The sequence below is a fragment of the Notechis scutatus genome, chromosome 16 (assembly GCF_049901735.1).
Source record: "Notechis scutatus isolate UNSWTSFEM ecotype Mainland chromosome 16, rNotScu1.2, whole genome shotgun sequence".
Taxonomy (NCBI): domain Eukaryota; kingdom Metazoa; phylum Chordata; class Lepidosauria; order Squamata; family Elapidae; genus Notechis; species Notechis scutatus.
Window position 1 is genome coordinate 5,315,416 of NC_142024.1, and position 24,792 is coordinate 5,340,207.

General features: G+C 44.4%; 3 protein-coding genes across 10 annotated transcripts; 1 reads left to right on the forward strand and 2 right to left on the reverse strand.

The window, feature by feature from the left end:
• Nucleotides 1-28: 28 nt before the first annotated feature.
• Nucleotides 29-7,611, reverse strand: LZIC (leucine zipper and CTNNBIP1 domain containing). Of its 2 annotated transcripts, none has more exons than XM_026686449.2 (7): nucleotides 7,458-7,611; nucleotides 6,799-6,924; nucleotides 5,717-5,852; nucleotides 4,593-4,691; nucleotides 3,912-4,007; nucleotides 3,142-3,223; nucleotides 29-2,442 (listed from the first exon to the last, which is right to left on the reverse strand). In XM_026686449.2, exons 2-7 carry the CDS (start codon nucleotides 6,897-6,899, stop codon nucleotides 2,384-2,386), a joined length of 573 nt encoding a protein of 190 aa, XP_026542234.1. In that variant the 5' UTR covers nucleotides 6,900-6,924; nucleotides 7,458-7,611; the 3' UTR covers nucleotides 29-2,383. The 2 variants fall into 2 exon arrangements, with proteins under 2 accessions (XP_026542234.1, XP_087800506.1); XM_087944380.1 differs by having other exon boundaries at nucleotides 6,799-6,949; nucleotides 7,458-7,548.
• Nucleotides 7,611-24,774, forward strand: NMNAT1 (nicotinamide nucleotide adenylyltransferase 1). Of its 7 annotated transcripts, none has more exons than XM_087944377.1 (7): nucleotides 7,611-7,760; nucleotides 15,854-16,021; nucleotides 17,605-17,788; nucleotides 18,875-19,014; nucleotides 19,857-20,127; nucleotides 23,189-23,265; nucleotides 24,519-24,774. In XM_087944377.1, the coding sequence occupies exons 2-7, from the start codon at nucleotides 15,904-15,906 to the stop codon at nucleotides 24,587-24,589; spliced, it is 861 nt and encodes a 286-aa protein (XP_087800503.1). In that variant the 5' UTR covers nucleotides 7,611-7,760; nucleotides 15,854-15,903; the 3' UTR covers nucleotides 24,590-24,774. The 7 variants fall into 7 exon arrangements, with proteins under 7 accessions (XP_087800503.1, XP_026542232.1, XP_087800504.1 ...); XM_087944378.1 differs by having other exon boundaries at nucleotides 7,662-7,760; nucleotides 15,857-16,021; XM_087944375.1 differs by lacking the exon at nucleotides 7,611-7,760 and adding an exon at nucleotides 14,384-14,468 and having other exon boundaries at nucleotides 15,857-16,021.
• LOC148129406 (uncharacterized) lies at nucleotides 9,357-13,302 on the reverse strand. The gene is made up of 6 exons (XM_087944718.1): nucleotides 13,229-13,302; nucleotides 12,709-12,771; nucleotides 11,745-11,824; nucleotides 11,269-11,399; nucleotides 9,940-10,006; nucleotides 9,357-9,652 (listed from the first exon to the last, which is right to left on the reverse strand). The coding sequence occupies exons 1-6, from the start codon at nucleotides 13,300-13,302 to the stop codon at nucleotides 9,522-9,524; spliced, it is 546 nt and encodes a 181-aa protein (XP_087800844.1). The 3' UTR covers nucleotides 9,357-9,521.
• Nucleotides 24,775-24,792: the final 18 nt, after the last annotated feature.

A 24,792-nucleotide genomic window follows, 5' to 3' on the forward strand; every position in this document is an offset into this window, starting at 1 on the left:
CAAATTGTTATGAAGCTAGAAAATCAAATGGATGCCTCTTTGATTTATTAAAAAAATCTTATTTAAAAGGTATGGCATTCTAACATTTAAGATTAAGATTAAAATAATCTCACCATGTCAAACTATCTTATTTTACATGTTACTATATCATTAAGTATTATACATAAATACTGAAAAAAATAAAGACAAGAGGCTTGCAAAGGAAAGCAAATAAACCACTTAAGAGCTAGGAAATTCACAGAATAAGGGCTGAATTTTCTGAAAATGACCAGGTTATAGCAAAGAAGCATTTCATTAAGGAAAGGAGGGAAAACTGAATAGTAGAACAAAGGACATAACATTCACAAAATAAAGTTCCTTCTAACCAGTTTTTAGGCATGGAAATTGCCTGAATATTCAGAAATCCAGAAAGAGGTGGGGTTCCTATTTTTCCTAGACTGTCACACTAGCATACAACTCCTTCAATAGTAACACATCTAAGTAGACAAATATTTTAAACTGTTTCCAGACATTACATAATTTAGATTCTTACAGAGAATATTTTAAAAGTGATTAGAATGCTGAATGCCTACTTTAAGAGGCTGTATTTATAACCATTTTAAGCAAAAATTTCAACTGCTGAAGCTAAAAATGAAATAAACTCTACTATTATCTTCCCACAAAATACAATCCAATTCGAATGCCTTGTTTGAAAGCCTTTCAGGTGTTCCTGAAGGACAAGAGGAAGGGAGAAATATAAACGGACCGTGAAAATAAAATAAATTTCTCAGAGATGGTTTATTAAAGAGAGATAAGCCATGTGCAAAAAGGAGGGGAGTGCATGCAGAGAGCCAAGCATAACCAAAGAAGCCAGTTCAGAAGGAGCCACCTGTTTAAAGCTGGAGTGACAGTCAGGCGGGCTCAAGGCACAACTGCACAAAGCAAAGCTTGCTTTGGATCAGACAAACTCTAACCATCGATAACGAGGTTGCCACAAACAGTTGGTCTGCCTAGGCCCTTATTCAGCCATCACAACAGGAACAGTCTTACTATAGAAAGGGATGGGCTGAATGTTTCCCTGGCACTCTAGGAGCCTTATTTTTCCCTTTTTAACACATCATGTTAAAGCTTGGTTCAATTACTTCGTTGACTAAGTTCCAAGTGACGGGGCTTACACAACCTGCTAAGCAAAACACCGCCAACTATAGCATGACTTAGTGCAACATGGGAACTGGGTTTCCCTTTGGGGGGGGAGGACGTTTTGGGGCCCAGGCGCCTTCCTCCAAAATAGATGTTTGTAAAGCAAGCAAATACAATCACCCCCTTTGTTCCTATTTTAATTAGAGGTTTTCTCAACTGGCTACTCTACAGGTTTAGTTGGAACGGGCTGAAAATAGTTGATAAGATGCAATAATAGCAACACTTTTGTTTCTGAGTGGGCTACTTGGAGCAGAAGACATATTTAGCTGATGATATTGACTTGTTTTCCAAGGTTCATAATGTTGCACGATTCAAGCTAAAATCTTCATACCAAAAACAGCAGTTTGAGAGGTCTAAAAGAGGCAGGGCACAGAAATCTCTGTTCAGGAAATGGCACAGCCCCCACTCGTACGGGGAGGGCCCCCTACAGCCCCTTTATTTCTAGTTAAGACACCGTTTCATGCTGCCTTTCGAATGTATAGGAAGAACAATCGCTTATAGTTGTAACACTACAAGCTACACAAGGGAAGCCAAAAGGCCCCGCGTCTTTCAGCCGCTTCCCACTGTGCTCCCTGTCATTCCAATGCACAAAGTTAAACTGGCCCAGAAAATTCCTTACAGGGGGTGCTATTGTTCGCCCCTAGCGTTCTTTGCTGTACAGCCGTACCCAGTGACATCAAACAGGCTAGAGAAGAATAGGCAGGCGGCTTGTAGGCAATCTAGGATTTTAGAGAGGCACGATTTCCACCAAGGGCTGCTGCCTGCATTCCACAACCCCTGCTCCCCATTTAAAAAAAAAAAAATATGACCAGTTTTCTGCAAGCAGTTCAACATAGGCAGCTATAGAGATTGAAAGGCTGCTCAAGAGAGAGGCTTTGTCTCATTGTGTGCAACAACTTTACTGGTCAGAGTGCGTCTGACGGACACAGAAGGCGAGGGAGCCAGCCTCTCAGACCTGCACAAAAGCTGACAACAGCAGCAAATTAGGACGTTAATGTTTTTGGTGGATTTTTTTTGTTAGAAAGTACCTCTGTGTTTCAGCTGCAAGATGCATGTTGCTGACTTTGAAAAGGCTGTGGCCTGTTTGTTTTAGATTAACTCCTTAGAATAACAAATATTACAAAAGGTTTGTAAGAAACACACAAATACGTGATTTAAAAAAAAGAGTCCAATGCATCTACTCTTGAAAAAAAAAGAAGAGTCTTCATTGCTTTGATTTTTCTACCTCAAAGCTTGCCAGGGCGAAGACTTTATCCCCAGATCCTGTCGTCAAAGGAAAACAAGCAAACAAATTAAAACTCTTTTAGTGTCCCTTCTTTAACAGCAATCTGATATAGGATGTACGAAAGTCCCTTTCTGTTCTATTTTGACCATAAAGTACACTTTTAAAACACCAATTAAGTTTTATCAGGTTCCCCTGGCTGAATAATTTTCCTGAAGTCTAATCAGGTTCAACTGGCATGGCTGTTGGTCAGAGGAGGATGTGAACTCTAAGGGATAATAGCTAAGGGGATCATGGTTTGCATGGTGATTAAGATCAGACATAGGATTGACCCTGTGAGTCTCTATTTTTTGTGATAATACAGGACCTCTGTCAAAAGCAGACAGTGGCTGGAATCTAAGAGTTCGTAAGTGTGAAAAACGTCTATAAGTCACTTTTTTCAGTGCTGTTGTAACTTGGAATGGTCACTAAATGAATGGTTGTAAGTTGAGGATGCCTGTAGATGTTTCTTACCCATTTCTATTTTGTATTTTCTGTTGGGTGTATGTAGCACCTTCTTGCTTGCTGACCTGAATTATGTGAGAGAAACATAGCCAGAAACTAAACTTCATTTAAACGCTCTTAATTGACGTTTGGAGTGAGAAATGGCTGTTTCCTCTCACAGGGTGTGGGACTGGCACTCCTGAGCCCTAAAAGAGTGGCGGGTAGAAAATGAGCTAAAAAGATTTTTTTTTTTTTACCAAGATCAGTCGAGACCTTCTCAAACTGGCTGAGAGCACTTCCTGCGTTCGTTGAAAGGAAAATTTCATCACTGGGGGTCAACTGAAAATAAGGAAAAAGAGAACACGGTTGACTGTATAACATTTATATGGTATCTTTGTGGTCAGTTGAGTCATCTGTCATTTAATGGATTCAGCAGATGGAGAAAAGAACGTTTTACGCTGTTAATGATGTCACGAAATGCTATAAATCAGGGTGTCCAACCTTGGCAACTTTAAGACCTACATGGACCATGTAGGTTGGGGAATTCTGGGAATTGAAGTCCACTAATCTTAAAGTTGCCAAGGTTGGACACCTCTGATTTAAATGATATGAAGAGAGAAAGTTCAACTCTGTGCCTTCATGCAGGAAATAAGGAAGAACAGGAAACTGTCATATTAAAAAAATAATATAACTGGATTTTGTACTATATAATACATATGAATATAGTTAGTTAATCTTACTATCTAGGGCACAACTTCCCTTTCAAGATAAAGTACACCATAAAGTTTCATAAAGCAGAATGGCCAAGCATAATCAACTGATCAAAGGCTACTTTAAAACCTTCTTAACTCTGCTCTGTTCAATTCAAGTACTGAGATCAGACGAAGCAAGAAAAGTCCCGTTTTAATTGAGTCCACCAAAATCAAGTCCTATCTGGGATTCCAGGGATGGTGGTGTCAGGTTAAAGAAGACTGGTCAGAGAGGAAACCCTAGGATGAAGTACGCAAGAGGTGCCATCCTGAAGTACCTTTTCTCCCAGCTTCCGGAGAGCCGTGAGGATTTCCACCTTCTGCTGAGTGTAGAGGTCTCGTCCCAGTTTCCCCACTATCAGGTCTCTGTCCATCTAAGCAGGAAAGGAGAAGTCATATCAGCTTCCAATTACATCCGTGACATTTGAGGATAAAGTTGGCCTGCACCTGTGCCTGGGAATCAGTTATACACAAGAGGGCTGGGGAAGCTCGCCTAAAGCATTTTTCACTTTGCACCAACGTGGCTCTTGGCTTCCAGAATGACACCATTCTCTGAGCAAGAAGACAAAAAGGTTGACATTTCTTCTTCCTGGGTGGCGGACAGCAAAACCGCTTGTGAATATGTTCAAGCTAACACAAATCAGGCAAGACTCTGTATACCAATGCAAGATTTAAGCAACTTGCATAAATTGTACCAACCCCCCCGCTTTCAATAATTTTTAATCGTGCAGGTTTCAATCAATGTATTAAAAAATAAGATTAAAAAAAAAAAGAATGGGAAATAAAATGGAACGTGTCAGCTGGGAGCCCGATTCTCGAAGTGAAATAATTTTGCATTGGGATCAGTCTTGCCAAAAAAATACTTTGTTTTTTTTTCCAGAAGGCAAGTGGTAACACTCTCAATGTCCTTGACTTATTAAAGAACAGCATTTGTTTGGAAAAAAAGGAAACATCCTCACCTCAGCCAATCTTGTCCTCAACTGGCCAGGCTGTTTTTTGGCAAACATCCTGATGACTTCCGGAGTTTTAAAAGCCTGGCTGATGGCTGCTTGTATAGCCTAAAAAAAATAAAATGTAAATAACTTGTAGCCAAGATCAATAGACAAGGTTACTTCTTGTTACATGGATATAAATATTATCATGAGTTACTTCTATGACTAGCAAGGGGCACTTATTCTCTAAGAAGTTCCTTTGCTATCCACACATAGCATGCTTCCTGTTCATTAGTCACTTAAAAATCAGCCAACTTTTGAAATTTTAAATATTTGAAACATTACTTTATAAAACCAGAGCACCTGTTAACCGCAGTTAAGAGCAACAGTTGGACTGCAGCAAGTTAACATGCCTTCCGTAGTCATTATTATTTTATAACTAATATTATTGCACATATTAGCTCTTTAATCTTGCTGTACTGGACTTGTCAATTCTCTAACTACATTAGAGGTAGTTCTTGACTGATGACCACAATTAAGCCCAAAATGTCTGTTGTTAAGTGAGACATTTGTTAAGGGTTAATTTGTTTTACCTCGTTTTTTACAACTTTTCTTGCCACAGTGAATCCCTGCAATCGATAAACGAGTAAGCCTTTGTTAAGCAAACCTGGCTTCCCCATGGACTCTGCTTGTGAAAAGGTCACAAAAGGGGATCACATGACCTTGGGACACAGCAATAGTCACAAGTATGAATCAAGTGGCAAGCATCTGAATTTTGATCACGTGACCATGGGGATGCTGTGAAGGTCGTAGCTCTGAAAAACAGTCATAAGTCACGTTTTTCAGTGCCGTTGTAACTTTGAACGGTCACTAATTGAACTGTTGTAAGTCAAGGACTACCTGTACATCAGTACTACTGTCTATCATGTGTACCGTCCATCCCCTGGAAGATAAAGAAACGTTGCAAATTCCCTGACTCTGCAAAGCTGCTCTAAAGGGACAAGGCTCAGTCAGGTGACTTTCTGCAGGTGACAGTGTCCAAGGCTGCAGGGCAAGAGGCTTTAAGTTCCCATCCCTCCATTGCTTCGAACAAAAGGAAAGGGGGCGCCCATTGCAGGAGATATTTGACATACAATCCCCCAAATACTCACCAGTTGCATCCCACCAAGCTCATCTACCAAGGTCATATTGCCAGAGATAATCTTTTTCAAGGAATCGTTGAACTCGCTCAGCTGCTCAAGGGTTTCCTTCTTGGTTTCTTCATACTCACTGACGTCCAGTTCGTCTCTGCAAGGGACCCAATCACAGTATGACTTTAGCTGCCCAAGGTAGTCCTCGACATGCGACCACAATTGAGCCTCAAATTTCTGTTGCTAAGTGAGACATTTGTTCAGTGAATTTTGCCCCATTTTACGCTCTTTTTCACCACAGTTGTTAAGCCAATCACTGCAGAGCTTCAGTTAGTAACACGGTTAAGGGAATTTGGTTCCCATTGACTTTGCTTGTCAAAAGGCGATCACATGACCCCAGGACAGGTTGTAAGTAGGAGTCAGTTGCCAAGTGTCTGAATTTTGATCATGTGACTATGGGGATGCTGCAGTGGTCCTAAGTGTGAAAAACAGTCATAAGTCACATTTTTCACTGCCATTGTAACTTTGAACAGTCACTAAACGAACTGTTGTAAGTCGAGGACTACCTGTATTCCCAATCTAGGGTCACTAACCTACCTATAGGAGGAATGGGTAAACAGCAAGGCTACACACAGCAACAAATGGCTTCTTTGGAGCCCCAGAGAATATTTAGCTGTGCTTATTGCAAATGGCAATTTTAAGCCGAGACACACAAAACTGTGATATACTCTTAAAAACAAAAAGCATTAAAAAGAATCCAAGTGTACACACACACATACACACCACTGAATCTCCTTCCCCCAAATCCTGGCTCTCGGCTTGTTGAAAATGACTGTGGTAAATAAATATTTGGTGCCACTAGCTGGGGGACTCTGCAAAATGACTTCTTCCATGTTCCCTTGGGTTTTGTGCAGAAGGTACCTGGTTGCACGTGATGCTTTGGGAGGCCTACCCATGACGCTTGACCGAAGCAGGAGAGCAGTCCTTTTTGCTGAATGCCCCCATGGGTCAGCTGATAAAACTCCGGCCTTTGCCCCATTCCCTCTCATGTTTCATCCAAGGATCCTTCACAGATTAGTCATGTCCCCCCCCCACCCCGTTACCTGCACTCCTCCAGATCCTGCAGCTGTTGCATCAGCCTGTCCAGCTGCTCTTCCAAGTTCTGCTTCAACTTGCTGGTCTCAATGGTTCCCCTCGAAGCCATTTTAAGTCATGCGCTACTCAGGCATCTGTCAGAGACAAAAGCACGATGGGCTAAAAAAATAAAATAAAAAAAAATGACCGGCCCTGCCATAGCATGGATAGGTAAGAAAGAAACGGACTCCCCAATTTGAAAAACAGAAAGGGGGAGAAGGGGCTGCAGTTGAGCGTTTTATTTAAGATCAGAATTGGCGTTCGGGCTGCTCCACAGTAAAATCAATCTCTCTCCCCTCCCTGGAAGGCATTTGGGGGGGCAAGGAAAAAAATGATATTGTCAGGTTTCAGGGATGCACTAACAGTTGCTCATTTTTAAAAAATTTATTTTAGCAATGGGGTTTGTCATGTTAGCCATTGTGCCCAAGGGGGCGGAGGCCTCCTCACCCAAGGCTCCCAGTTCCCGATTCGGCTCAGGTCCAGCGCTTTCGAAGCCCCCGCAGTCCCACCCACCCACCCCTTTTCCTATCCGACAGCCCACTCCCCTTCCTATGAAGCCCCCCCTCCCACTCCCACATGGCCACGACCTGCCCCCCCCCGCCCATCCCCGCAGGGCCCCTTCTCTTACCCACGCAGACTCCTTCCTCTCCAGCCTCCCCGGGTGGATGAGAAGGCGAACCCCGCCCACTCCCTCAATTAAAACCCCTCTCTCCTTTGGGCAGAGGGGAGAGGGGGAAATCATAGCCGGGAGGACCGTCCCCCTCCCACTTCCGGTTCTGAAACCCGGGGGAACCTTTCTGGGGGTCGGACGCAGCGCCACTTCCTGGCCGCCGAGCCAATCAGGAACGCTTGCTTTCGCTCGCGCCGCTTCTCCGCTTCCGGTGGCTGTTTCGAGTGCGGAGTTTCCGTTCCAGGCTGAAGCCGTTGCCCGGTAAGGGGTCTTTCGGGAAACCCCCCCCCCCGCCTCCCCCAATTTCAGAGGGGTGGGTGGGATGAGTTGGGTGCAGGAGGGGCGGGGTGGGCGATCCTTGCCACGGCAAGCCAGGATAGCTTATTCCGCAGCCTGAAGGGCGATCAGGGGCTAATGTTTTTTAAAAAAAGAAATACAGGCAGTCCTCGGCTTACAACGGTTCGTTTAGTGACCGTTCAAAGTTGTAGTGACAACTTTGAAAAAAAAAGGGACTTGGGATCGTTTTTCACACTTACGACCGTTGCAGCCCCCCCTGCGGTCACAGGATCAAAATTCAGACACTTAGCAACGACTCACATTTATGACGGTCGAAGTGTCCCGGGAGATGTGCGATCTGCTTTTGCGACCTTCTGACAAACAAGGTCAATGGGGGAAGCCAAATTCCCTTAACAACCCTGTGTGTGTGTATGTTACTAACGGAACAAATACAATGATTCGCTTAACAACCCTGGCAAGAAAAGTCATGAAATGGGGGTAAAGTCCGTTTGCTAAATAAATTTTGGACTCTATTGTGGTCGTAACTCGAGGACTACCTGTATAAACGTCTGATTTTTTTCCATAAGAAAAGACCAAGCGGTCCTTGGTCTTCAAGATGTAGTTAGACTAGTAAAGTCCGGTATCAGATTGACTCTTCTGGTGATGCCCCAAGGCAAGGATGCTGTTGGTGTTACTGTCTTCTGGAAGTCATCTTCTTTACCAGTTTAGCTGCGGCTCTCTTATCTGTTGTCTCTGAGAGCTAACAAGGTCCGGTCCTGCTGATCTTTTCTAAATTAGCCAGGATCTGTTAGACACCATAATTTAGAAGGGTGCGCCTGGAAGCTTGCTTCAGAATACCCAGATCTGGCCATGCTAAGGAATTGGAGAACTAGGCATGGTTCCCCTCTCTCTATTACAAAAGCAGGAGCAACAATCTAATATTCGTTTATGGAGCTTTTCTAGATAGGGCTGCAGTGGAGATGAGCAACTGCAAAAACACTTTTAATGTATTTCCTTTTTACTAAGGATAATTGGGTAGGTTGCTTTTAGCAACCTATTTTTAGAGCAGTTTAACGCTGTACGTATCTGTTTTGAGGGTGTTGGAGGATTGTTGTTTCATTGCTCAACAGAAGAAAAGGATATTTATTAATATTTATTGATCTAAGGGTCTTCTATAACATGACAGGTCCATCTGGCTTGTGACTGTATAGTAATATAATTTGGTGGCATATTTTCTGATCATACTGTGAAAGCTTTATGGAGATTCTGCCATGTCCTTCGAAGAGATTTAGCCTGCGACGTTCACATGGGTGGGTATCATAATCAGTATTGCAAAACTAAAAGTGTGAAGGTTTTTCCTGCTTTTCACATACCTCAGCTGCGCCCTCAAAAGGCAATTCTTCCAAGCATGGGTGATTGTATGTTGAGAAAAGACAACATTTTCTTCAATTCTGTGCCTTGAGAGATGATACAAGTATTGCCTGAAACTATCTAAACCTAAACATTTTTTTAAAAAAAATGCTACTTTGGAATAGTTATATTGCTCTCGTCTTGTAACTTTATTTAAATTAAACCGTCCCTGGAGTCACAAGAGGCTTTCATAATTCCACTCTTGGTGGCCTTCAGGGTTTTTCAGTTGTGCCAGAGATGTCCTTGGCAAAGAAAATGAAACCAAGGTAGAAATCTGGCATAGCAGAACGGTTTGTTTCATGGATCTGTCCAAGTCCAGTGGTCTCACAGGGCCAGTTAGACGTGCCACAAGCAGCCGCATTCAGAGACTGGCTCATAACAGATTCCAGTCTTGGCTTTCTTGTCCAGCGTCAGTCCAGGAGAAATGACATTGGCAAGCCAGAATAATCCCAAGAAGGAAAAATAGGCTGCAAGAGAGAAAGTGCCACAGTGTCAAGGAATGATACGTATTTTCAGTCCAAATGCAAAAAAAAGGCACAGCATTACAGGTAATTCCTTGACTTACGACCGCCATTGAGCCCATAATTTCCCCTGCTAAGCAAGACAGTCGTTAAGTGAGTTTTGCCCCATTGTACAACTTCGCCTCGCTTGTTAAGTGAATATGGCTTCCCCCTTGACTTTGCTTGCTGGAAGGCAATCACATGACCCCGGGACACTGCCAATTTTTTGTGTAAAGAGAAATCACAATACTTACTGGCCGATATTATGCTAGCCACCGACAGAATCATCGAGAGGTAATAGAGCTCAGGAGTGGTTCTGGCCTAGGAAAGATATATATATATATATAGATATGTATATAATTTATGATAAAGGAATTAAAAGTATTTTCCAATATTTTAATTTAAGCAGTCTATATTCAGAGTTACCCTCTGGTGCTGTTCTGACCCAAACCTTGTTCCAAGGAAACAAACACGAAGCAGAGGTAACAGAAAAACCTTTTAATGATTCTTTACGAATTCCGTTCGTTCACGGTTAAAAAGCTGTTTCAAATTAATTGTCTCTGATAAGAACGAGCCTTGCCAAGGTGGTGCAAGGCTGCCAAGAACACTAGATAAAGTTACTAAGAAAGATTTCAAACACAAGAGTCTCCAAACACTAACTAAGTTATTCCCAACGTCCACAAAGCTTGAGTGCAAAAACTTTTTTGCTTCCTGCAAAGAACTCCGGTTTCTCAGCTGGCTTTTATCCCTTGAAGGAGGGGCCATTACCTTGCAGCCTTACTCCCGAGTGGCCCTTGCTGCTTAAGCTGCTCTTTCCTATGAGCAGCCCTGCGGCACGCGAACTGGGCCCAGGCTCCTCGGGGGCCTCTTCATCACTGCTGCCAGCCTCCACAATCTCCGAAGGCAGCCTTCCACTCCCTGATGGTCCTGGCCCCATCCCTGCATCCCACGCAGGCCCCTCATCTGAGTCCTCGCTCTCCGAGACCTCAGCCGTCCTCACCTGCTGCCAGCAACCACAACAGGTGCGAGGAATTCTCTTAGGATTCAGAACAGACATTGGTTTAAGATCAGAAACCTTTCCTTGAAAAACCAGTCTAATGCAATCACTCCACGGTAAATGAACTCGTCGAAGTATATTGAACAGTCCAGGTTTTGTCTGACTCAGGTGGAGGCAGTCCTCGGCTTAGTGACCGTTGAAAGTTACAGCATCACTTTAAAAAAAAAGGAACTTAGGACCGTTCGTCACACTAACAACCGTTGCTGCACTTCCCTCTGGTCACATGATCAAAATTCAGAAGCTTGGCAACTGGCTCATATTTATGACGGTCGCAGCGTCCCGGGGTCCCAAGATCCCCTTCTGTGATCCCATGGGGGGATGCCAGATTCACTTCACCACCAGGTTATTAACTTAAACAACTGCGGCAAGAAAGGTAATAAAATGTTGCACAGCTCACTTAACCACTGTCTCACTTAGCAACAGAAATTTTGAGCTCCATTGTGATCCTAAGTCAAGGACTGGCTATATTAGGGCTTTTTTTTTCCCCCCAAGAGGATGAAATCTGATGGAAACATGATCTACCTACACATTGTGGGGCCAAGGCAGTGAGTAGAGTGATATAAGCTCCTTCTGCAAAAGAGGCCAGTCCAAAAACCGAGATTGTGGCTCTCAGCTCCCATGGGATGTGCTGCGTCATGGCTAAGATCAATGCCAGCCCTAAAAGAGAGTAAAGGGGAGAATTGGCTTCTGGAGATGGACATACAGGCAGGAGCAACAGGTAGAGAGGCCTTTGGGCAATCCTGAACGGCATCCATCGCAGCCTCTTCCCCTGAGGTGTACACCATCTCCCCCACTGTCCTCTTCTGCAGCACCAGTGTTTAGATTTGTGAAGCCAAAAGACCGACATGGTGACTCAGAGCAACACGGAAGGGCAACATTCAGTCTCCAGGCTGTGATAGCTCTGGAGTGAGGTGGCGATAGGCATGCACGCATCCCGATGGGGCTAAGATGAGCCAAAGGCGCTCCTGATGCTCTGGAGAGCTGCTGGAAGCCGTCACGCACCCGTGGTGAAGAACGTCAGGATGATGCTTCCCACCAGGTTGTAGAGAAGGGGCTGGTCGCAGTAGTGAGAAGATGTAGGTCTGAAAAACAAAATTGGGCGGGGGGAGGTGGGCCAGTAACCACGTGTTCCAAGTTCATAAATGGCAGTTTTTTGAGCGTAAGTTGGAAGGCACAATTCTGATATTTTATACAAACCTTTTGCACAAGAGTTGGTACCTTTTCTCTGTTGGCAGGCCATGCTGAATTCTGCTGAATGTACAGTATATACTATATGCACCTTTGCATAGATTTGCTTTAACTTTGCCTCATTTCTGCTAGTGCCAGGCACTTTGCCTTTCCCACTGGGAAATTTCTTGCTTCTCTCTTTTTACTTGCATGTGCAATCTGCATATTTTCAAACCTCCTTTCCTTTCCCTTCCCTTCCCTTCCCTTCCCTTCCCTTCCTTTCCTTTCCTTTCCTTTCCTTTCCTTTCCTTTCCTTTCCTTTCCTTTCCTTTCCTTTCCTTTCCTTCCCTTCCCTTCCCTTCCCTTCCCTTCCTTCCTTCCTTTCCTTCCCTTCCCTTCCCTTCCCTTCCCTTCCCTTCCCTTCCAACTTTACCTAATTTCATAAAGCTAAAATAAAAAGCCTTTGTTAAAGGTACTGCTTTCAAAGCCTAGTGATCCTTACTATCAGTATAGTCTAAAATATCTGTCCCACCACAGCCTTCCCTTAAATTTCCAGCCCTTCAACTTTGGAATTTGAACCTCCGGGGGAAAACAGGAAGTCATCTGTTAAGTCTCTGCCAGAGACTTTATCCAAAATAAATCCCAGTCCAACCCCCCAAACCCTCATGGGACAGGCTGCGAGTTCTCTCTTCTCAAGAGCTCCTCGGGACATTCCAGTCGGCTGCCCCCGTGTTCTTGAAGGTATGCAAGCAGGTAATGGGAAATATCAAAGAAAAAAGAATGAAATTCCACTTAGTACCGTAGCAGGATGTAGAATTGGAGAAGAAGAAAGGCAACCCCAAGGGCGAAAATCACAAGCTGCCTGGTGAAAAGAACAAGGAAATAAAAACAAGAGAGAAGATGTATCAGTACCTTTATGGTTTGAAAATATATTATCATTCTGTACGTTTGATGATTAGTGGCAAGCAGCGTTAAACGGCAAATATCATTCTTGTAATATCAACAAGTGAACATGTACCCAAAAGATTGGTCAAAGTTATAGGTCCAAGAGACAAACCATACGGGTAGGTTACAGAAGATTTTAAACCTGGCTTAAAACAGATGCCAATGCGATCTGTTGGTTGACACTTCTGATTGTGTCAAATAAGACTTCTGACAGAGAATTACAAATAGCACAAATTAATTCTTTTTCCCATATAATGCTGACGTGCGTAACTAGAGGGTGCTCTTATTGGGAAAAATAAAAATGCAAGCAGTCAGAATGAATAATAATAGCAAGCTTTAATTTTGTGCCCGAGTTAACACCGAGGGTAGCTTACAGTCTGAACCGCAGGTGCTTTGGTAGCCATCGGCTGAAGTGATAGGCAGCGTGGGCCAGACCGAAGTGAATCATAGCTGATCCTCAACAACCTGGCAAAAAAGACATCCAGGATTGTAGAATTAGTTCTTTAACTGCAAATCCCAGATTAAAGCCTCCCCCCGCCCCCCTTGTTGTATGCCTTCCAAGGAAAAACTGGTCCTTGGTACAGAAACCTTTTCTTTGACGTTTGCAAGGTCTTAAGTCCAGGTTCATTCAGCATTTCCAAGTGAAGTCTGGAAGGGCAATGAACTAAAAATATTTCCATTTGCAAGCAGGTTTTAGATGGGTTAATGCTTTGCACTTAGCCGTGATGTTGTGAACTGCAAATTGTCTGGAGACATGCAACACACGGAGACTTTTATCACAGTTGACAGGCCCCAGTGTTCAAAGCCAAAGATCCGGTGGGTGAATTCTGGCTTTGGCTGAGAACCACTCTGCTATCTCTTGTGTCCTGGGCCATCAGAGAAAAGTTGCTTCTGAATAGGTCATCCTCGACTTACGACCACCACTGAGCCCCAAATTTCTGTTGCTAAGTGAGACATTTATTAAGTGAGCGTTGCCCCATTTTATGACCTTTCTTGCCAGTGTTTGTTAAGTGAATCACTGCAATTGTCAAGTTAGTGATGGCGGTTGTGGGAATGCTGCCATGGTTGTGTGAAAAACGGTCACAAGTCACTTTTTTTTCAGTGCCGTTGTGACTTTGAATAGTTACTAAACAAACTGTTGTATTAGTGTTGGAAATTGAGGACTCCCTATATGGCAGCTCTGTTTTGGCTTGGGTTCTTCCTAGGGTAGTCTTCCTCATCTGACCCACTCAGCCTCCTTCAACCTGTTGCCCCCAAACAGCTGCCAGAATTCCCACTCAGCACTCACCTTTGGAATTCTGGGACTTCATCCCTCCCTGATGCTCCTGTACATGTGAAGAGTGCAACAGAGTCTTCCCAGCTTATGGGAGCACTGGGACAAAGGAGTGGGTCGGATGTCAATATCTTTTTTCTTCCTTTGTCTGCCTCCCCCACCTTACCTGGATTACCAGGTGATCCTCTGCACCTCAGCTGATCTTCTCTCTCTGGGGGAAGGAATTGGATCGTCCCCTTCCAGCCCCTTCCTGGGGGGATCACCCCCTTTCCACCTTTAGAAGCATCCTCCCCCCCAATCTATGCATTGCTGCTGTCCAGCCACAGAGGTGACTGGCCAAGGTGGGTATTTTTTATACCTGCCACAGGCGGGGATCATTTTACCTGTATTCATTATTCAAACATTGGCTTCTTGCCTCGGCGAACGCGCTTCCAAGACCTTATGAAATGGCAAGGCTGGAATTCAACCCAGACCTCCTGGCTTTGATCGCTCTTTTTGCTTCCATCTTTGGTCAGCCTAACGAAGAAGTGAAATTTAAAAGGAATGCACCTCTAAAAATACAGCCTTGGGGAAATTGATTCATCAGGGGGGAAAAACGAAGAGTGAACCATTATGAATCCCTGCAAAAGCGATCAAATTATGACAGCATTGTAGTGATCTTAATAAACTATTTGGAGAATATTCCAAAGATGCTTTTTTTTCCCCCAAGAGGAAATTGGACTTTCTTCTTCTTCTTCTTCTTCTTCTTCTTCTTCTTCTTCTTCTTCTTCTTCTTCTTCTTCTTCTTCTTCTTCTTCTTCTTCTTCTTCTTCTTCTTCTTCTTCTTCTTCTTCTTCTTCTTCTTCTTCTTCTTCTTCTTCTTCTTCTTCTTCTTCTTCTTCTTCTTCTTCTTCTTCTTCTTCTTCTCTTCCTCCTCCTCCTCCTCCTCCTCCTCCTCCTCCTCCTCCTCCTCCTCCTCCTCCTCCTCCTCCTCCTTCTTCTTCTTCTCCTCCTCCTCCTCCTCCTCCTCCTCCTCCTCCTCCTCCTCCTCCTCCTCCTTCTCCTTCTCCTTCTCCTTCTCCTTCTTCTTTTTAAGGCTTTTTCGCTTCTCATCCAAGAAGCTTCTTCAGCTCAACCGGACCGAAGAGCTGAAGAAGCTTCTTGGATGAGAAGTGAAATCTCTTCAAGGAAAAACCAAGAAAGTGCAGTTGCCTCTTGGGGGGGCGGGGGGAAGCACCTTTGGGACAACCATGACCTGGGTGACTGAGAATCTCCATAGGCATTTAGCTATGCACTATATGCCATCTCTTGTGTTTAACCCCTGTTGTCCTTTAGTGGCTTGTATGTACAAAGAAAAGGTGACTCGCCTTTGTAGCAGCCAAAACTACCTTAAAATGGGCCTTCCCAAAATATTGGCAAAACCTGAGCTTGCAGTCACTTAGCTTCGTATTCATGAGGACCAGAAACATGGTTTTTCTTCACAGATACAGGCTGATCCCTGCAACACACTCCTCTCTTTCTACAAAATTGCCTTGTTGCTGTGATTTCAGAAGATTGCAAAATCTCAGGGCCTCCTTTCATCTACTTCCATGTGTGGAACCGATTGGCTTTCTGTGCTAGTACGAAGGAAATGACTTCTCTTACTGGGTTTTTTTGTGTGTGGTTCCAGTGGAAAATGAAAATAGTTTTTCTTCTTTTCCTTTTTTGAAAAACACTCTTCCCTTTTCCCCCCTCTTTTCCCTTGAAGCAGGTGCCCATTGTGACTCCCGTCTTCCCCGGCTAAAGCAGGTCCAGCTGATGGAGGATTCCGACAACCGGACCGAAGTGATCCTGCTGGCATGTGGCTCATTCAACCCCATCACCAACATGCACCTTCGGCTTTTCGAACTGGCAAGAGACCACCTGCAGGAAACAGGTAGAACGGGGAGGGAGGGCCTTCGTTGAGAGCCACGAGGGAGGCTGGGCTTTGTGTGCCAGTTGCCCTAATTAAAATCGTGAGCCTCGAGCCACAGCTTCAAAAACTTCATCGGATTTATTAGGAGCGAACATGTCGGCATGACCTGGGTGAAGCCGATTCTGAGACACGTAATTTACTACCACCTATGACCCTGTCCCCCCCCCCACCTTTTGGGTGTAATTCATATCCTACAACGAAACAGATTCATAGCTGAGAGTCATCAATCACGTTCTCCAATTAGGGCTTTTTACAGGCAGAAATTCCGGTAGCTTAGTTATAATCTTTGCAAGATATGAACGGAATGCACTTTCGGTTTTAAACTGCCGTACTGCTCCTTCAAATTACTCCACCTCACCCCACCCCCACCTTTTCATGGCAACTCTAAAACAGGCATGGAAATGTTTTATGAGTTGACATCGTGTCGTGATCCAACAGGCAAAGTTTCCCCCAGGTGCTTTGGACTACAATTCCTCCTGATCCCCAACCTGTCAGGGCTGGAGGACAAAACCTGTTCTAGGATGTACCTGGAGGGAGGACTTTGGTGTGGATGGTCCTGAAGAGAAGAAACCTTATCGCCCACGCGTCTCCTTTTCTGCCCCCTCTCGTTCAAAGGGAGGACAGCTTGAGTTTGATTACAACAGAGCCTGCCGTAAACTGCTTCTCTGCAATTCTTTCGGCTCTGGTGCTTTTCTTTCCTAATTTCTAAAGTTACTGTTTTTCACTGTTTATGTGCCAGAAGTCTGTGACTAATGATGAGTAGGAACCACAGGCAGTTGCAGTGTATTGCTATATTTTTTAGTCTCGGCAGCCTTCCCGTCCTCCCTTCCTTCTTCTATCTATCGTCCTCCCTCCCTCATTCACTCTTAAACTCTAGATTTCCTTTTCTTTCTTAAACTCTAGATTTCCTTTTCCTTCCCCTTCCTTCCCTTCCCTTCCTCCCTTCCTTTTTCTATCGGCCTCCCTCCCTCATTCATTCTTAAATTCCTTCCTTCCTTTCCTTCCCTCCCCCCTCCCTCATTCACTCTTAAACTCTTTCCTTCCTTCCTCTCTCCCTCCCTCATTCACTCTTAAACTCCAGGCTTCCTTTCCTTCCTTCCTCTCTCCCCCTTCCTTCCTTCCCATCCCTCCTTCCTTTCCTCATTTACTCTTAAACTCGACTTCCTTCCTTCCTCCCTCCCTCCATCATTCACTCTTAAACTCCAGACTTCCTTCTTTCCTCCCTCCCTTCCCCTTCTTTCCTTTCCTTTCTTTCCTCCCTTCCATCCCTCCCTCCCTCTCTCCCTCCCTCCCTCTTAAACTCCAGTCTTCCCTCCCTCCCTCCCTCCTTCCCTTCTCTTATGTCACTTAAGGAACACCTTATAACCCATGCTTGTTCGAATGCTGGTAATTTAAAGCAAGAAGAGAGAGAGAGAAAAAAAAATTGGTCCCAGGTTTCCCAGGGAGCTTTATTGCTAAATGGTGGCTTAATCCAAGCTTCTCTGATCCTGGGTGGGCCCTCCAATGACAGCAACACACAGCTTTGTCTGCCTCGGCTCCCGCAGGGAAATACAAAGTGGTGAAAGGGATCATTTCGCCAGTGGGGGACGCCTACCTGAAGAAGGGCCTGATCAGCGCCAGTCACCGGCTGGCCATGGCAAGACTCGCGACAGAAAACTCAGACTGGCTGGAAGTCGATGACTGGGAAAGCAGCCAAAAAGAGTGGCAAGAAACCATCAACGTCCTCAGGTATTGGTCGGGGATGGGCATTTTTCCCTCAGGAGAGCCACGGCGTGGCAGTTTGTCCAGAGTTTCTCAGCCCATCACACCGGTAAACTCTGGGTCCCAGTGTGTCTCGGTTAAGACTCTTTTTAATAGGCAGCTGTGGGACCGGATTGCAAGCAGAATTACAGCCTAACAGAGTTGGAAGGGACCTTAGAGGTCTTCTAGTCCAACCCTAATTACCATTATATATGGCATAGGGCCGTGATGGCGAACCTATGGCACGTGTGCCACAAGTGGCGCGCAGAGCCATTTGTGCCGGCACGCGAGCCGCAGGCAAACTTAACCTCACTGCGCATGCGCGTGGCTCCCAGCTGATTTTTCGGCTGGTTTCAGGCCTTTTTCGGCCTTCTAGAGGCTTAGAAAAAGCCTCCGCAAGGCTTTTCAGGACGAATAATAGGCCCGTTTCATCACTTCCTGTAATACCAGAAGTGACGAAACGGGCCATTTATTCGGCCTGCAGAGGCTTTCTTCAAGCGCAGGCGTGGGGGGCGCGCACATTGCCTTCTGGGTGCTGGCACACGAGCCCAAAAAGGTTAGCCACCTCTGGTATAGGGCCTGTAGCAGGAGACCCTCTACCATTTCAGACAGATGGCTGTCCAGTCTCTCCTTAAAAGACGACTATGATGGAGCACTCACAACTTCTGGTGGCAAGCTGTTCCACTGATTAATTGTTCTAAACATCAGGAATTTCCTCCTTAGTTCTAGGTTGCTTCTCTCCTTGATTAGTTTCCACCCGTTGTTTCTTGTCTGGTGCTTTGGAATATTGACTGACTCCCTCTTGTGACAGCCACTCAAATATTGGAAGACTGCATCATGTCACCTTCTCTTCATTAGACTAGACGTACATATCAGCTTACATGATAGCTTATCAGCTTATATGTACTCTGATACAGGATACAATTTTGGGAGAAGAGATCTTACCTCCCACGCTTCTGCCCAGCACCGTGCCCCTGGATAAAACAGGGGTTTAAATGATCAAAAGAACTTCAGTATTGCCATGCTGCTGTGTATATTTTACGAGTGTATCTTTTTTTCAATGCTGTTCTCTAGATATCACCACCAGAAGTTGAAGCATTCCTATTCTGCCAACAGCATGGAAGATGCTCAAATTCCAAACAAAACGAGCCGGAAGAGGAAGCGGGCAGCGGGGAGCCAACTCCCCGTTAGAATGAATCAACCCAAACGAAAATGTGAGTTGTCTTTCCAAACCACAGGGGGCAGAACATTTAAAGCAGGGGTGTCCGGGGGGCAGAACATTTAAAGCAGGGGTGTCCAACCTTGTTGACTTTAAGACCTGTGGACTTCAACTCCCAGCATTCCCGTGGCTGGCTGGGGAATTCTGGGACTTGAAGTCAACAGGTTTTAAAGTCAACAAGATTGACCCCCTCTTATTTAGACTTTAGGAGACAACTGAGTTCAACCTTGTCCTCTATTCAGGATCTTCAAGCAGCAGCTTACAGTCTCCCTCTAGATGGCTGGTTAACTTTCGGCTTGATATTCCCAGCCAGTTACCGTACCCTACAATCCTCTTCATAATTAAATTCCCGTCGGCTTATCTTTCCAAAGATAAGCCCCTTGGAATCCTAGCCTTGATTAATTTTAAAATGGAGCACAGGATCATTCACTTACTTGGTTTGTTAATTCTAATACACGCTTGCTGCAGTTAATTTTGACACAATCCAGTGTGCCAGAGCTGATTTGAAAATGCTTTCACTGCCCTGGGCAAGAAAGATGCTTTCAATTAAAATAATAATAACAAAACTCTTCCCTGAAGCTGAACCTACCATCAGTGTTGGCCTGGCTGGTCTGGTGGCCATTGCACTTGTAGCAATGATTGGTTTTATTTATTTATTCATTACACTTATATGCCTCTCATCTCCGGTTGGAGGCAGCTCTGCATCATCATCAGCAGATGGCAGATTCCTCATTTACTGCTGCAGAATTGGTACCTTTGGGGAGCGAAATGTTGCTGGTTTCTCTGCCCGGTGCTCTGCTATCCAGCTTCCTTCCCTATCTGCCCTGTCTCCTCCAGGCCTCCCCCAGCTGAAGATTCTGTGTGGAACGGATCTTCTGGAATCCTTTGCAGTGCCTAGCCTCTGGAAACCAGAAGATATCCAGGAAATCGTCTCCAAGCACGGCATGGTTTGCGTTACCAGGCTGGGGAACCACGCCCAGAAGTTCATCTACGAGTCGGACACGCTGTGGAAGCACAAGGAGAACATCGACCTGGTGGAGGAATGGATCACCAACGACATCTCGGCCACCAAGATACGGAGAGCCCTCAGGAGGGGGCAGAGCATACGGTACCTGGTGCCTGATTTGGTTCAGTCCTACATCAAACAGCACAATCTGTACACTGTAGAGACCGAAGACCAGAATGCAGGCATTGTCTTGGCTCCTTTGCAGAGATATGCCCAAGAGCCCATCAAAAATTGATTGGCACAAGGACGGAGTGGGTGGGGAGAAGAGAGAGCAGGAATAGGGGCAGATTGGAAAGCTGGCTGCAGTTTTAGATGCTGTCTCCTCTCTAGTGGAATCCCTTTGCATGCCCGGTTTGAATTTCGGAAAGCGATCGGCTTACCGGCCCAAATAACCACAAACTGGTTATTTGTGACTGGCAGAAAACTGGTGAATTCAACCCTGAGCTTCTGCAAAGGCAACCGAGAGGTTCTAGAATGGCAGCAACTCAGCCCTCGATCTGCTTCCTAGCTCTGTTCTGTCCACCATTCGGAGCAGACTGAAACACTGTTTGAAAGCTAGCTTTGGCGTCCAGCTCTGGTTTCAAACAGAACTGGTGCATCTGGGAAGCCACAGATAACAGCTCGGCTTTGAAGCGATGGTTGGTACCTCTGCATGGCGGTTCTTGTGTGCGCCTGAGGCCCGCTCCTCATTTCTTAGTCTTAATGAGGTCCTGTTTTTAGCCCTTGCTCCAATTTTGGGAGGCAGTGAGAGACAGGGGCTCCGAAAGAAACGGAGAGTACTATTAAATGGGCCAGATTCTTTCCCTAAAAAAGCACTTATGTGAAGGCTTATATCTTCAGAGAAAAAGAAGTTTACTCCAATGAATCCTACCTCACCCAGATTTCCCAGTACTGTACTCTGGCTCACTTGAAATGCACCGTTCAGGGTCTGGGGGTGATCCCACCTTAAGTGCCTCGTCAAATAACACAGTATAGTATTTAGTTGTAAATCTGAGCCATCATTGTTAAACTCTGTGGACATTTGAAACCATCTTTGTCTGCTAAGGTGACCCGAGAATGTAACTTTTTAAAATGCTAGGCCTATCATGGTTTATTTTAGCTGCGTTGGATGGTTAATAAGCCTACATTAAAAAAAACAACAACCACCCTTTCCCACACAGATAACAAATACTAGGCAAACCTTCACTGTGACATATCAGTTTTCAACAAGCATGGATATTTCTTTTTTTTTTTTTTTTTGAAATTATGGTTAGAGCATGCAATCATGTGAGCCATGCAGATTGATCATGTCAGTGGGTTTATTTTGGCCATCAGGAAGATAAAACTCCTTAGCAGTTCAAAGGTGGTCTATCCCGCCAGGCCAGTGGCAGACCAGAGTTGTTTTATATCTCTGTAAACTGCCAAACCAGGTTTGTCTTCTGTGGTTTCCACTCAGCAGCTCATTGTATATATCCCATGATTTTTTTTCCATCCCCTAACTCAGGGTTTTTCAAACTTGGCGTCTTTAAGATGGGTGGATTTCAACTCCCAGAATTCCCCAGCCAACACGACTGTCTCAAGGAATTGTGGGAGTTAAAAGTCCATTCATCTGAACGTTGCCATGTTCGGAAAACACTGCCCTACTTAGATTGAGTCAGAGAACTGTTGATTTAGAAGTAAGAAACAAGCAATAAGTTTTGCTGCTCAAATTTCTGCCCCAGAGGGAAGGAGCTAATTTGAATTTTTTTAAAAATTCAGCCATGTAATATGAATTAAAAAAAAAAAAAACTACTGGAAATAGGGCAGAGGGGAAAAAAGGAATAACAAGAAATAAAGAAAACCCAAACTCGGCTATGATGAGTGAAGATTGACAGGGCAGTGACAGGTTCTGTTTAGCGTGAAAGAAAAAATACATGCTGGAATAAGAAACACCTTTATAAAAACCTACCCTCATCAATGTTGTCATTTCTGATTATTTTCTCTTTATTTACAAATTAGATATGATGTTTGTGTGTGCCTATATGATATTTTCCTTTGAAATGTTTGAGTGTTTTTTTCTCTCCATATTTTAGCTGTTAACAAAAAAGTCCTTTATGCACATCGTCTATAACTGCACTTTGATTCCCTCTACAAAAACCTACCCTTAAAGATCATAATGCTGTTTGTAAAAATGTGTGTGTATAAATCCTGAACTTGATAATAGAATCACAATCTGAATGTACCACAAAATCAACACATACCCTTCTCTGTGGATGGGAAAAATAATAATAAATGTGGTGAAGTGTAATCAGAAATCAAATCGGTGTTGTCATTTTCTGCAGGGATTGCGAAGGGGTCCCTAGCTTAGGGTGGACGGAAAAAAAGGGGGCTTATGACCGTTTTTCACACTTACGACCATTGCAGCATCCGTGGTCAAAATTCAGGCGCTTGGCAACCGACTCATATTTATGACGGTCGCGGCCTCCTGGGGTCAAGTGATCACATTTTGCAACTTTCTGACAAGCCACGGGGAAGCCACAGTGTTACTAATTTAACTGTAGCGGTTCACTTACCCATGGCCAGAAAGGACGTAAAAACGGGGGGGGGGGCAAAACTCACTTAACAGCTGTCTCGCTTAGCAACAGAAATTTTGGGACTCCGTTGTGCTCGTCAGTCAAGGACTACCTGTGCAGGTTTGTACCCAAAGCTGACACCAAGATCACTGGATCCCGGTGTCTCTTGGCTCAGATCAAATGAACGAAACCGGTTGTGACTGATAAAACAAGCTTTGTAGCACTGTGTGTTAAGCCAGCCACACAATTATGATTTATGTGATAAGTTGTGGCTATGTCTGAGCCCAGTTTCTGTTTCTCTCTCGACAAGGGGTGTGTTTGGACTCCATGGGAAGCTCATATTCCAGTTAGAAAGAGCTGGGAGCTCCTGGAGGGCAGTTAAGATTTGATTAAATGCCCAGCACAAGCTCCTGAAAGAGAGCCGACGGTGCCATTCAATTGTTCACTTGGGGTTAACACCACGAGGAGAGAGGACACCGAAACACAAAAGACAAAGAAGCAAATTTGGCTTGGCAGCCCCAGGACGGTTTGCAGAAATGTGTTTAGAGTTCACTGACCACAAAGTATTTTTGCAGATGTTTCCAGAACAATATAACAGGGCTAACAAAAGGAAATCTCTTTTACGTCCACAGATTTAAAAATCTCTGGGGAGAGAGAGAGAGAAAAACACTGATTGCAAACTTTGGCAGCCGTGTATTCCAGAGCAGAGGTTAGCGGTTGCGTCATTCCTCCTTTATACAACAAAATTGAGTTATGAAGCACGCTGTGTAGAAGGTTGCGCTGACCTCTGTCCTTGTCAATTGCTTTATGAAGTCTAGCAACCTCTTTCCCTCACTTTATCTTTGGGGAGCCCCTAACCAGGGGCGTGTGAGAACAGATGCTTTTAAAGGTAAAGGTTCCCCTTGCTAGTCGTTTCCGGCTCTAGGGGGCGGTGCTCATCTAGAAGAGCCAGCGCTGTCCGAAGACGTCTCCGTGGTCATGTGGCCAACATGACTAAACGCCAAAGGCGCACGGAACGCTGTTCCCTTCCCACAAAAGGGGTCCTTATTTTTCTACTTGCGTTTTTTTTTACATGCTTTCGAACTGCCAGGTTGGCAGAAGCTGGGACAGGTAATGGGAGCTCACTCCCTTCCGCGACGCTAGGGATTCGAACTGCCGATCTTTCTGATTGACCAGCTCAGCGTCTTAGCCACTGATTCACCGAGTCCCTCTTGCTTTTGCCCTCTTATAAAATCCCCCAAACACGGATACTTAGAGATATATTGCTACCGAACAAACGGTTCCTTTGCCAAATAATCTTGCTAATAAGAATGGACGGAGGAGGTTCACTAAGCTTGATCAAAATCTACTCATGCAGTTTGATGTCCCCTCCATTCTGATCTTTGGGGGTTTCCAAGGATCTTTGGCAGAGAAACCCCTTTGGTAGGAATCCAAGGGGACTTCTAGAAATAGATGTCGTCATATCAGATTGTGCCAGGGGATTAATCTTCACGCACCAGGCTTACAAGTTTACCACACTGCACAACCCTTTTGTGTATACCTACTTCCACAATTCACTGCCAAAAATGCAAGTGGGTGACAATCTTGGATGAATATAAAATAATCCTAGAGGAAGATAAATTTATAAATTGGTTAAGCTCCAGGACAGACACGACTTACAATGTTCATTTAGTGACTGTTCAAAGTTACAACAGTAGTAGAAAAATAATAATTTATGACCATTTTCCACACTTACGACCATTATAGCATTCTATGTGATCAGAATTTGGACTCTTGGCTTGTATTTTTTTAAAAGTTTTTATTTTTAACAACAAACAAACAAACATAAAGCAACAAATAAAACTTTCTTTCAATTATACAGTGTGTCGGTTGGTACATATTTCTTGTGCACAATATCTATAGTCTTTTCCTCTTAGATTTAAGTTTACATTCATATTACATCTTGGCTTGTATTTATGACAGTTGCAGAGTCCCAGAGTCCCTTTTCCAACCTTCTGACCGGCAAAGTCCACGGGGAAGTCAGATTGACTTAACCATGTTACTAACTTACTAACTGCAGCAGTTCACTTAACAATAGAGGCAAGGAAGGTCTTAAAACGGAGCAAAACCTACTTAACAACTATCTCGCCTACCAACATAAATTTGGGGCTCAATTGTCGTAAAGTCAAGAACTATCTATATTGTGCTTCGTGGACCTTTAAATAAACTCCAACAAAAACTCTGGTCTTCAATTTTG

What these genes read in the sequence shown, in the direction of transcription:
- LZIC (XM_026686449.2), bottom strand. Translation starts at nt 6,899, where the DNA reads ATGGCTTCGAGGGGAACCATTGAGACCAGCAAGTTGAAGCAGAACTTG. An exon ending in AGCTTGGTGGGATGCAACTG is followed by an intron (nt 4,692 to 5,716) that starts GTGAGTATTTGG and finishes TATTTTTTTTAG; the next exon opens with GCTATACAAGCAGCCATCAG. An exon ending in TGAGGACAAGATTGGCTGAG is followed by an intron (nt 4,008 to 4,592) that starts GTGAGGATGTTT and finishes TTTCCTGCTTAG; the next exon opens with ATGGACAGAGACCTGATAGT.
- LOC148129406 (XM_087944718.1), bottom strand. Translation starts at nt 13,302, where the DNA reads ATGATTCACTTCGGTCTGGCCCACGCTGCCTATCACTTCAGCCGATGG. An exon ending in CAATTCTACATCCTGCTACG is followed by an intron (nt 11,825 to 12,708) that starts GTACTAAGTGGA and finishes TTTGTTTTTCAG; the next exon opens with ACCTACATCTTCTCACTACT. An exon ending in CTGCCTTGGCCCCACAATGT is followed by an intron (nt 10,007 to 11,268) that starts GTAGGTAGATCA and finishes TATCTTTCCTAG; the next exon opens with GCCAGAACCACTCCTGAGCT.
- NMNAT1 (XM_087944374.1), top strand. Translation starts at nt 14,429, where the DNA reads ATGCATTGCTGCTGTCCAGCCACAGAGGTGACTGGCCAAG. An exon ending in AGGAGGGGGCAGAGCATACG is followed by an intron (nt 20,128 to 23,188) that starts GTACCTGGTGCC and finishes TTACGTCCACAG; the next exon opens with ATTTAAAAATCTCTGGGGAG. An exon ending in CCGTGTATTCCAGAGCAGAG is followed by an intron (nt 23,266 to 24,518) that starts GTTAGCGGTTGC and finishes TATTTATGACAG; the next exon opens with TTGCAGAGTCCCAGAGTCCC.